Source organism: Merops nubicus, unplaced genomic scaffold, assembly GCF_000691845.1.
Source record: "Merops nubicus isolate BGI_N331 unplaced genomic scaffold, ASM69184v1 scaffold18129, whole genome shotgun sequence".
Lineage (NCBI taxonomy): Eukaryota > Metazoa > Chordata > Aves > Coraciiformes > Meropidae > Merops > Merops nubicus.
This window is the reverse complement of record NW_008630405.1, coordinates 1,334-13,503: the sequence shown is the minus strand read 5'-3', so window position 1 is coordinate 13,503 and position 12,170 is coordinate 1,334. Positions and strand designations below refer to the sequence as shown.

At 44.7% G+C, this 12,170-nt stretch overlaps 1 protein-coding gene across 1 annotated transcript in view; it reads right to left on the bottom strand.

Moving 5' to 3' along the window:
• Positions 1 to 11,657, bottom strand: part of LOC103779656 (ELAV-like protein 1) — a gene marked incomplete at its 3' end in the record, with an annotated part of 15,387 nt that extends 3,730 nt beyond the window's left edge. Inside the window, exon 1 of the mRNA XM_008947299.1 lies at positions 11,477 to 11,657. Coding sequence (XP_008945547.1) covers positions 11,477 to 11,648 — 172 coding nt within the window. The remainder of the gene's footprint in view (positions 1 to 11,476) is intronic.
• Positions 11,658 to 12,170: the final 513 nt, after the last annotated feature.

Below are 12,170 nucleotides of genomic sequence, written 5' to 3'. Positions count from 1 at the left end.
ACAAAAAGCCCCAGAACACAGACTTTCCCCTTAAATTGCATCAGTGTAACTTGACTTTACAGTCCTAATATCACATCTTTACCCCAGGCAAGGAGACAAGTTTCTTGCTTTATCATGAATATTAGAAACCTACCATGCAGAAGAAGGCAGTAATTAACAGTTCTCAAACTACTTCTGTGGACAGTAATTAGAAAACCTTTAAAACCAGCTGGCATACACAAATGCAAATGTACTCGAGAGATAAAGGAGGAAAAAAAGGAAACAAGTAGATCCTTATCTGGATGAATAGACCATAAAATTTAGATTTAAGCAAACTACTACACTCCAGAGGAAAGAATCTAGTTTTGTTGCCATGATAAAAAGCCCTTTCATGAAAGAGAGCACTCATTTGCTTTCTGTGCATCACTTGGCTTTCTGTCCCTGTCCTTGCTTCCTTTCCCAGCTTCCCCAGACACTGCTCCTGCTTCTAGCTTGTTTCTTATTCCCCTCCTGCTACTGACAACTCCAGTTTCCCTGGGGAATCTAACACAAGATAAGAGCTACTACTTATTTCCCACTCCACTACAGACCTACCTGCCCCCCTCGAAAGCAGCTAACACAGATTCTCCTCATCCTATTCTGCTCAATAAATTTAAACCTGGCTCCTGTTATGTCAGAGAACCTCAGGATTAAAGAATTTTTGTTTAGATTTCTTTTTTCTGAACTGGGAAACAGTGAGATTAGATTTAAAAAGCCCATTCTCTGAAACCCAGGAGGATGGAACAGATCTCCTCCAGTGTCACTCCTGGGAAGATGGGGTGACACAGAGAGAGGCTTTTGGGTTTTGTTTAGCTTTACAAGATGTGCTGCAATTGATAACCAGACAGCTTAAATATGTGTGCAAAGCATCAGCTCCAAAGAGCACACAACAGTGTGCTGAAAAAGCAGAACCCAAAGCAGGGACTCTGTGGTTGCAGGGGATGGACACAGATGAAGAGTGCTCAGCCCTGTGGGCTCTCTGTGGTACCACCCCTGTAACTCTGGGGGACAGGGGCAGCTGCTGCTGGGCTCTGAGCAGCACAGGGCTGGAGAAGGGAGGTGCTGGATGGCTGTGGAACAGGGTGTGTGACGTGGGGACAGGGCACTGCATGGATTCCCTGCCTCAGGCTTCACCAAAAAAGCCTGACAGGCCTCTGCACTTAGCAGATGGGTCAGTACATGAATATCAATCCAGGGACTGATTGACTTAGAGAAACCAACCCATGTGAGTCCATGGGACAAGATGGGCTCTTTCTAAAAGGTGTTGAGACAACAGGCTGATGGCCCTGCCAAAACTGCTATCACCTTTAAATGGGGACTTCTTCCTATTTCCATGACCAATAACTGCAAGAAGGCAGATGCCACATCCATCCTCAGAAAGAGGAAAGAGATCAATGCCCACCCACCCTCCACATGTACACCTGCAGCAAGTGGAGTTCTTACAGGGACCTATCCTGGGACCTGCTAACTCTTCACCCGTGACCTGGAGGTGATGGAACTGCACTCTCACCAGGCTGGAGATGACCCAAGATCTGGAGGAAACTGTTAACACACTGGAAGGCAGGGCTGCCACTCAGAGGGGTGCAGGAATGGGCCAAGAGGCACCTTATGAAATGCAGCAAGGACACATCACAGGAAGGAAATAACTCTGGGAACAGCACAGCCTTGGGCACTTACTGGCTGGAGAGCAGCTCTGGGGAAAAGGACCAGGAATGATGGAGGGGAGCAAGGTGAGCATGACCCAGCAGTGCACCATGCCAGAGGTTAACAGCATCCTGCACTGTACCAATGTCAGAAGAGCCAGGGCAGAAGGAAGAGATCACCCTCCTTTACTCAACACTCACTAGACCACACCTAGAATTCTGCACCTGATTTTTAATGTTCCACAATGCAGGAAAGATACCAATAGACTGGGGTGAGCTCAGCAAAGGGCCACTGAGATGCTCCATGAGTGGAGCACGTGGAGGTTTATAAGCCCAGATGGAATGAAGTCCTGAATAACCTGGTCTGACCTCACAGCTGACTCTGCTCTGAGCAAGAGGCTAGACTACAGCCCCTTGAAAGTCCACCTATGATCCCAAACGACAGACCAAGGAACTCAACACTATGTTAACCTGGTCTTTTTGTATTAAGACAGCCTATATGCACCCTTAATCCAAGTAGGGAGGTAACAGAATCAATTATTAATGAAAGGTTTAGAGAAGGTAAAGAATCATACTTTCCTTCTCCCAGGATTTTCTCCCTAAATTTCAGGATCACAGAATCATAAAGATTGGAAAAGACCTCAAACATCAAGTCAAACCATCACCCAACGCTACTATGACCACTAAACCATGTCCCCAGGTGCCATATCTACATGGTTTTTTAATGCCTCCAGGGCTGGGGACTCCAGCACCTCCCTGGGCAGCCTGGGCCAACCCCTCACCACTCTGCCAGGAGAGAAATTCTGCCTCAGATCCAACTGAAACCTCCCCTGGTGTAACTTCAGCCCATCACCTCCTGTCCTCTCACTTGTAACCTGGGAGAAGAGCCCAACACCCACTTCACTCCAACCTCCTGTCAGGGAGCTGTAGAGAGCAGTAAGTTCTCCCCTGAGCCTCCTCTTCTCCAGACTGAACACTCCCAGGTCCCTCAGCTGCTCCTCACCAGCCATGTTCCCCAGACCCCTCACCAGCCCCACTGCCCTTCTCTGGACCCACTCCAGCCCCTCATCGCCCTTCTTATCCTGTGGTGTCCAAAACTGAGCCCAGTCCTCAAGCTGTGGCCTCCCCAGTGCTGAGTCCAGGGGCACAATCCCTTCCCTGCTCCAGCCTAACACACAGTTTGTGACCCAGGCCAGGATGCTGGTGGCCTTCTTGGCCACCTGGACATCCTCCTGGCTCATGTCCAGCCAGCTGTCCACCAGGTCCTTCTCTGCCAGACAGCTTCCCAGCTTTTGAGTTTATTTCTAGTGTAGCCCTTACACCAAAGCCTGGAACTACCAAAGCTGCTACCTGGCAAGGAACACAGACTGACAATTTTCAGCAGATCAGTTATCCTGTCACATTTTTGGGAGCACCCACTCTCACTGTCTATTTTTAATGGAGTGAAAACTAATTTCTGTACGTTTCCACTAGTTTTCCTCTGTCATTTTTTTATGCACAGGCCTCAGGAGATGACACTTGTTCCTGGCTCCTCCTCATGTCCTTCAGCCCAACATTACATCTGGTACACATCATAACTTTTAACCACCTCTTCACTTTAATATGCTAAATGCCAGCTTCAGAACCTGATGTTTTCTAACCTGCACTGCTTGGCTCACCTTTGGAGACAAGCAGTTGCTACTTGTTACCCCCTTGGCAGTTTGTTTTCACAAGACAAGGTGTCCTTCCAAAGAAAAAGGAAAGCAGCTTCTTGAAGGACTTTTGTCAAAATGGATTTTTGCACGTGAACATCTGAAGTATTTAGTCATTGATCTTCAAAACTGGCCACTTCCTGAACAGCCCCCAAGACCCCAGTTGTCCTCCTCCAGCAGTGCCCTTACACCTGCTGTCACTGGGGACACTGGGGAGCTGCTTTGTTCTCCCAACACATCCGTCCCTTCTCGCTTGTACCGTGACCACCAAAGTCCCAGACAATTAACAAATATGCTGCTTGAGACAGAACTAAGTACAGTATTTTTAGTACAGGTGCTGCAATCTTTCATCTTAATATCTTAAAATCTCTGCTGTTAATCTTAAAAATAATCGTTTTCACTTTGTCCCAAAAAATATTCCAAATTCTATATACAAGAGTGTAGAATAAGAAAATAGAATTGGGAAAAGAGAAGCAAGTTTGTTGCTGGTTTTTTGTTTGTTCTTTTTCCCCCTGAATAACTTTAAGCTACAATTACTCATTCTGAATTACTTTTTACAGCTCTGCTTCATCTCCAGTTCAGTCCCAGCTGCTGTCTTGAGCTACCCTTAGCCCTGCAGAAACCCCACACAGCCACCCCTGCACCAGGCTGGGGCAGAGCTCAGCCTCCCGGGGCTTGGGCAACACCTGGAAGCAGCATCCTGGAGCAGGGCTGGATCAGTGAGACCAACACCCCACCAGGGAGCACTGGGCCATGCTCTGGAATACCCTTCAGAGCACAACCCTCATGGGTTTATTATTTAAACATCTCCACTCTATTTGTCCTTTAAACACCTCTCTGGTCAATGCCAATGGAACAGCTCAGCACCTTTCTCCCACAGTGACCCACATCAGCTTCAGCACAGTTTATGACTAGGCAAGTCATAAACAAAGAAAACACCTAGTTTTGATGATAACTACCTTTAAATTCTTCAATTCACTTCTCAGTTTTTAAATACAGACTGTGTCCTCACTGCTTCATTTGGCTCTACAGCCAGGACACAAGCCTCCTCCTGTTCCGTGCCCAAATGATCAATGCTGTCATTTATGGAACTTTAAAGGCAAAAATCACATTTAACCAGTTTGGAAAGCTTGACCTTGTCACAACCCAGGAAAATGTTACAAATTACAAAAGTGGCCTCTCCTCCATTTGCAAAATAAATGGGAATTGCCTCGACAAAAAAACATGACTACAAGTAATTCAAACAGACACTTCTTCAGAAAGAGAAGTCAAAAGCTACAACACTAACCTGACATAAGCCTGTTCTTTGCAGAGACAGCTTCCAGGGATCTCACCATCTGCACAATATTTTAAAAATCTGACCATATGCAGTAAGTGATAGCTTTAAATGTGAAAGCCAAAGGGTTCATATTTTTAGTAATTAGTTCCATTTAATGAAATCCTTCCCCATACTTATTTCTATATGTTCTCCCAGATTTTTTTTTTTCTTTTCTCATTTCCTGAACATTTTTCTATGGAGATTTAAGTTGCTCCAGGGTCCTTTTTCCAGATGAATTGCCAGCATCCTAGATGCTGTGAAGTGAAAAGGATTTGTGAAGTGAACACAGGAAAACACCAGGCCCAAAACTGTGCATGAATACTACAGGCTGATTTCCTCAATGTCTCTGGAGGAAAAGGCCTTGCCTACTTATTGCAAGATCTCATTCCTTTAAACTTCAGAACAGATTTTGTTCATCTGTGGTTGGAATAGAAACCTGACTATTCAAGAGGCTGAGGGCTGAAAAACCCATGTCCCCCATCTCCTTAGGAAGAAAATTCAGCTTTCACATGACACTTATTGAGCTACAAATATTACAACACAGCAAATGTTCTGAGTTAAGCTCTGAACTAAATTGTTACCCTGCAGAAACATAGAGCTGCTGTTGGAAGAGAATGAAAAGTATTTAAAGAAGGTGTGGAGCAATAACTCCCACTAAAAACATGTTGATAAATATTAGAGAACAGCTAAGACTGTGAAAATGAGCCTATATGGTTCATTTTTATAGCTTGATGAGGGAAAAGAAGGCAAAGTGAAGATGTCAGCTTTTGTAAAGCAGAGCACTTCACAGAAGGGCTGGTACATCTGTGTTGGCCTTTCTGACTTTGCCTCTGTATGATGAGGAGAGATACTAAAAGCATGATTTAACTCCCTCAGTGTCTCCAGGTAGCATAAAAGGATACCCACCACCCTAAAACAGTAGGAAGTCATTCTTTATTATGCCAGCCCTGCCTTAAAACCTTCTGAGAACACTGTCAAGGTCCCTCTGAACACAACCTCCTGGTGTACCAGCCACTCCTCCCAGTTTGGTACCAGCTGCAGACTTGCTGAGGGTGCAATCTGTCCCATCATCCAGGTCATGAACAAAATCTTTAAACAGAATTGGCCTCGATATCAAACTTTTGGGTACCTCATCAGTGACTTGCCTTCAGCTGGACTTTGTGCTGCTGCTCACCAATGTCAGAGACTGGTTTTCAATTCAACCACAGGTCCTTCACTTGGCGACAGGTCCTCCAGCAGTGCACATCTCCTGCAGCATCACCCACACAGCTCCCCACCCAGCCCACAGGAGAGGCCCCAGGCACACCCTGCAGCAGTCCTGCCCAGCTCCACCCTCTTCTTCTGTCACAGCCTCTGATGTTACAGTGATAGCCACAAATGAGCTGACTGCTGGAGGCCACACAGCATGGCACCACCATTCCCGAGCACACACAGCCGATGGCAACGGCCCATGGTCCCCACCTGAGCTGCTATGCCTGCTGGCAGCACTCTGGGAGCTGTGCTCTAGGCTGGACCTGTCCTAAGCAACAGCTAAAAAGGTCCCTGACTCTCAGGCAGGGCTCAACTGGAACAAAAGCTGCAACCTCCCTTTGGTCAAGTACACCTGACAGAGCTCAGATCAACTTGCTCAAAGTCAAGGCCACCTACAGCTATCCTGTGCTGGCAGCAGCAAGCACTCCAGTTCCTCAGAGGGTTCCCAGAAGTCTCCTGATAATCCCAGAACATTTATAAGCTGAGCCCAGGACCTGCTGCACCAGTTGCTGCCCCAGCTAACAGTGCTGTGAACCCACTGAAAGAACCCCAGACCACCTTTACATGAAGTGTATTCCCACACCCTTGCTCCAGCTCAGCTGCCCCCTCTGAGGTAGTTTATACAGCCAGCATTACAACGAAGGGAACGAGGTGAAGCTGGCAAAGCTGGATGGGTGGTAACATCTTCAGTATTGGGCCAATTTGCCTGCAAACCATTTGTGCTTTTCATTATGGTAACCACTGCTGCTGGGCATTCTTGTATGCACGTTTAAAGATATCACACACCACTAAATGTGATTAAAAAGCCAGGAAAAAACCCCAGGAGTAATGACGCATTCCAATTACACAGTTAACAACAAAACTGCATAAGCAATTTCATGGCTGTTTTCCATGCAAAAGGAAACAATTTCAGCCAAAGAGAATACTTAAATAGTTTCCACAAAAGAAGAACACTCAAGAATTCTGTTTCTAGACTGGAGTCCACTGCCCTAGTGAAATAAGAGAAACCCTGTCACATGAGCTAGAGAGCCACTTAATGCCCTCAGCATCTGAAAGCAGCACAATAAAATCTTCATTCCCTTTTGCTTTAAAAGCTTGTAAGGACACAGCCATTGATTTCTTTTTCATCAGCATGATTTCTGTGGAAGAGTCCTCCAGAGAAGACACCATGGAAAGAAAAAGACACAGATAAGATGGAATTCCTCAGGAACCCCCAGCTACCTGGGAGCAGTTTGTTCTTGCTGCTGTAAGCACCACACCGTGTGCGCCCTCGCAGGGCGAGCGAGCCACAGCCACAGCACTTTTATAGATGGACCCCACGTTTCTGCACACAACCTTAAAAATTTACTCCAAAACCTCTATTCTCCTCCACCTTTATCAGCCAGAGTGGAGTGATACCTTTGTCTCTGAGAGCTGTTGGTCAAGGAGCTCAACCAGAGCTCAGACTTACCTAAGGACATGGAGGCAGCAGAGGCAGCCCACGGCCCCCTCCCAGTGCCTGCAGACAGACCTCTTTTGGCAGCTGACAGGCACAGACACAGCCCTTAGCACAGTTTCAAGAATCATATCCTAGACTCCCTAGAGCAGAAAGTCCTGAGTATCACAGGGATACCTTATTCCCTGCTCAAGCACTACAGGAGGTGTGAGGGAGGGAACAAGAACCCCCAAGAAGTTAGATGCCTCTCTAACCAGATGGGCTGTCACCAGACTGAGCCCTGTGGAGAGGTGCACACAGCAAACCTGTCAGCAGCTACTCAGAGCAGGGCTTGGGTGTCATGAGCAACAGACACCCCAGAGCATACCGAGGCCCTAAGCACAGGAGAAGTGTAACCCAACCTTTTCAGAGCTTTAGTGCAGTTGGGTGTGAAAGTACCAAGACTGCAGCAGGGTAAGAGGAAGACAGAGAAACCAAACCTAAACTAGACATGGTACTTCAGGACATGGTTTGGTGGTCATGGCAGTGTTAGGTTGATGGTTGGACTTGACAGTCTTAGAGGTCTTTTCCAACCCTAACAATTCTATGACTCCAAGGCAAATTAACGTTTAGCTTTAGCATTTGGTCCAGAAGGGTCCTGCATGAACAGCAGCCTAAAGACAATCAGGTTCTCTCAGAAAATGTACAGCTATTGATTAGAAGCACCCACATTGTGCACTATCAGATGTCCTGGCACCAAGAGCCACCCACAGGTGGCTATCAATAAACACCACAAGTTTGGCACCACTATGTGTGAAGTCAGTGTTAGAGGGCTGTCATTGGAGCAGAAAAACCCCAGTCTTCTTCCTTGCTCTCAGCCTCATACACCAGAGCCACAGGACGAGAGAATTTCATCAACTGAATGGGGTCAATGGCTCCACACAAGCCTCAGCAATTACCACAAAAGGCCAGGAGATGCAACAGTGAAAAGTTACGTCTCAGATTTGACACCGTGCCATACAACATTAGGAAACAACCTTCTAATGCTACCCAGGGCTCAAAGTCCCAAGGTATGCCTACTGCTGGTCTTCAGATATGGCAGAAAGAACCACATCCAAGTTCAAGAGTTCTCTTATGAAAGTCCTGAATGTCCAAGACATACGACAAGTACAGGTACAGTGAGCAGAGCAACAATCCAGTATTTGCCCATCAGCCCCCAGAACTGATTTGCTCTTTGTAAGTCAAGCAAAGGCACATCTGGAAGTGCTCAGGAACACAACACCAACTGGTGAGTGCAGGGACCAGCATCCTGTCTTCCCAGCACGATCAGGAAGGGCTGAAGGGGCACTGCACTCTGTCTCATGTTCATCTCCCATGCACCAGCTTCTCTCTACAGTCACTGCAAAAACCAAACACATTACCAGGTCTCAGGCAACAGAATGAATGTATAGTCACACTTTTACCAACTGCTACCATCCATGTGCACACAGAGGAGAAAATCCATAGTAAGGAATGTAAACTGACACTATGGGCTGCTGCTACTTCAACTTCCTATAGAGCTCTAGTCCTCCTGCAGTGTTATAGTTCCTGTAACAAAACAAGGGCTAAATAGTCTAGTGGTCCCAGAGAGTTTCTCTAAATTTTACAAGCATCAGCTAATACATGGAGCACAAGATTGTTCAGTACCATGCTGTATTTGAAACAAAAGTCAACTATATACATACACACTCTGAACATAACAGAACAAAACTTCTAAGCTGACTCTTGAATCAGAGTGATCAGCCTCCAGAAAGCTAAGGCCAGTTCAGCAAGTCATTAAAAACTGCATTCCAGGCAGAGGACATTTTCTACCCTACGTTTCATCAACAGAGAACTGGGGGGAAGAAAACCAATACATCAGCCATTGTTTTATGAAAATAAGCATTAATAAACCTTGCTTTCAAATACGGTCAATAAAGACAACTCTGAAGGCAAAATGCTTTGATTTAATACAGTATAATAGGGACACCAAGCTGTGATTTCACTGAAAAGAACAAAACAGATCTCAAAAGTCTAATTCCAACCAAAGCAGAGGTTACCTCCCTTCTGTTCAGGCCGCTCAAACCCACTACATCCTACATGCCAATGTTATGACTCATCTGACCTCACAGAAACCAAGGTCAGGGAGCTAAACATGGTTCTCTGCAGCTCTAGTTTCCTGTTAGTCTGACACAGGGTCAGGAAAACATAAGTGGTGGGACAAGGAAAGCAGAACTCTGTCACAAGATTGCTCTTTTCAGGGGCAGCCAAACTCCACATAGAGTGGAGTTTTACAGGACAAAAATATCTTAATGCAAACATGAAGGGGCAGAACAGCAAAAGGAGGAAAGACAGCAGTGCTTTTAAAAGGCTCCCAAAGAAGCCAGTTCTTAGTTTCTGATACTCTGAAATTATCAGTGGGCACAGAGGAGACCAACAATTACTCCCAACAGTGCTGCAAGAGAACAGAAAATTAAGTAGGAAGAAAATTAAGTGGTGTAACCAGTGTAGCCATGCAGGATTAAACACTTGCAATCACTTTAAGGAAAAGTGAATGTTCTGTCCACAGGCACTCAAGGGCTCTTCTAGGCAATACCAACAAAAATTTTACTTGGGATTGTTCATAGGATTGTTATGAAAAATCTGAAGCACATCAGCATGCGTGTTGGACTCCAAACCAGTCAGCACTGACCATTTCTGAGTTCAAGTTAACCAGACTTTACCAGAGTATTCAGTGCTACAGCCAACAGTGGGAAGTAGACTCTCAAACTTCAGATACTGCCACATCTTGCTTCCCATTTAAAACACCCTTACCTCCCACCCAGGCGATTTTGTCAGTCTAAGATGGGGATCAGCCATGAATGGCTTGCTATTGTTAAACAAGTGGTCTGATTCCTTTGCAGAAGTAGCCTCCAGAGCAAACCTCTACTTCTGAGCATCTCAAACTGTGCAGCAACATGGAAGCTCAGTATTCAGCCATCACAATATTCCAAGAAATCAGTATTTTATGTAACTACAGAATGTATACGTAAAATCTTCCTGAAACAAGTACAGATTCAGACAGCTATCACATGAAACTCCACCTGGAAAAAAATCAGGAAAACTAAAGACACAGAAATTGGAGAAGCCACTCTGAAAGTAAATACTGAAATTTTTAATTACTCAATTCTCATGTTTATTCTCAAGCATATAAAATAAAGTACTAGATATGTTTCATCAGCCTTCAGGCAGTTTTTTGCAGGCACTGAAGTAGTTTCAGACTTGCTCCTTATGGATTGATAATGATTTTATCAGTATTGATGGATCCTGAAATACAAGAGTGAACACATGCAGCAGAAAGTTCCACAGGGCAATCACCTGCAGGCTGAGAACAAAGGAGCACACACAGCTAGTTAACAGCACAGGCACTTCTGTTTACAGAACAACCACCTGCTCCCACTAAAACCAAGATGCTGTGAATTCTCAACAATAACAACCAGAATTTGTAAATGAAGATTTTTAACCGTGCAAGAATAAAAACATCTTCACAAAGCAGATAAAAAGCTTCTGCAACTAAATAAGATATGGCTTATGGAACAAATTGCTCCACCAGCAAGTTTTTGTTTTCAAGGAAACAAAGTCTTTACAAATGTGAACAATTCATTCCTCTCATTTTTTAAAGCTACTACTAACAATTCTATTTAAAGAATTTAGAAGTTACATTCCAGGAGAGTGATGAGATCCACAGTTTCAGACACATGCCACAGCTTTATTTCACTGATTAAAAACAGATCAAAAGGCTTGTTTGGATATTCAGAGCTCAGGTAGAGTCAAAACTGTTCAGTCTGTAGGAAGAATAAATAAGCTGGGGACCATAGCAAAGCTAGTTTTAGACATGTCTAGTGGTGTTCAAACTTAGGAACAGTACTGAGAATTCTTAACCATATATAAAATAGTCATTAATTCAACCTTAAGTATTCTATTTTCCTAATACTCAATACCTAGTCTTTGCATTACTGTAGTTCTATGCATATATGTCAGGAGACTGATTACACACAAACATTTCTACATTAACTTGGATTCAATTAAGTGTTTTCTTGAGCAGTCTACACAGAGTAAAAGTTCCTGGTGCACTGGACTGTACCTGCAACTTTGTCCCGAATGAGTTTTGCAGATTCGACTTCGCCAATGCTGCTGAAGAGGCTCCGGAGCTCATCCTGTGTCATGTTCTGAGGGAGGTAGTTCACAATTAAATTTGTCCTACCAATATCATCCCTGCAATCTTCAGCCATGTGATCTTCATAACCATTGGACATTTTATAATATATCTGCAAAGAGAGAAATCCCCAGTAAGTTGTAGATCTTTGCATTTCAATGCACTGAGCCTTCTCCACCTGAAGGAATTTATTTTCCAGGCTGACAACAAGCAGCTGTTGCAACTACACATTTTTTCCACTCACAAAACAAAACATCATTTGTTGAAAATTCCACAACTATTCATTCCTTCAAACTAACAAGAATGGCATTTTACAAAACTGTACCCCTAAAGAGCTCTTAAGGGTGTGGGGCTTTTTTACTTCAGTAAAAGGCATCCAGACAGATTTTATGCACACTTCTGTAAACACCAAAGTGTTGACAACCACGAGTGAAAAATCAGGTTCCTCACGTCCAAAGACTTGACTAGCCAGAGTCAGAAGTGCCATCTCAACCTTAACTCCAACCTTATGCCCAAAACTCTTCAAAGACAGAAAGAGGAGCAGTAGCCAGTTACACTAGACCCAGTTCCATATTTCAACTGGGGACAACTTTCTGAATGTTTTCTCCTTTCCACACTGCTT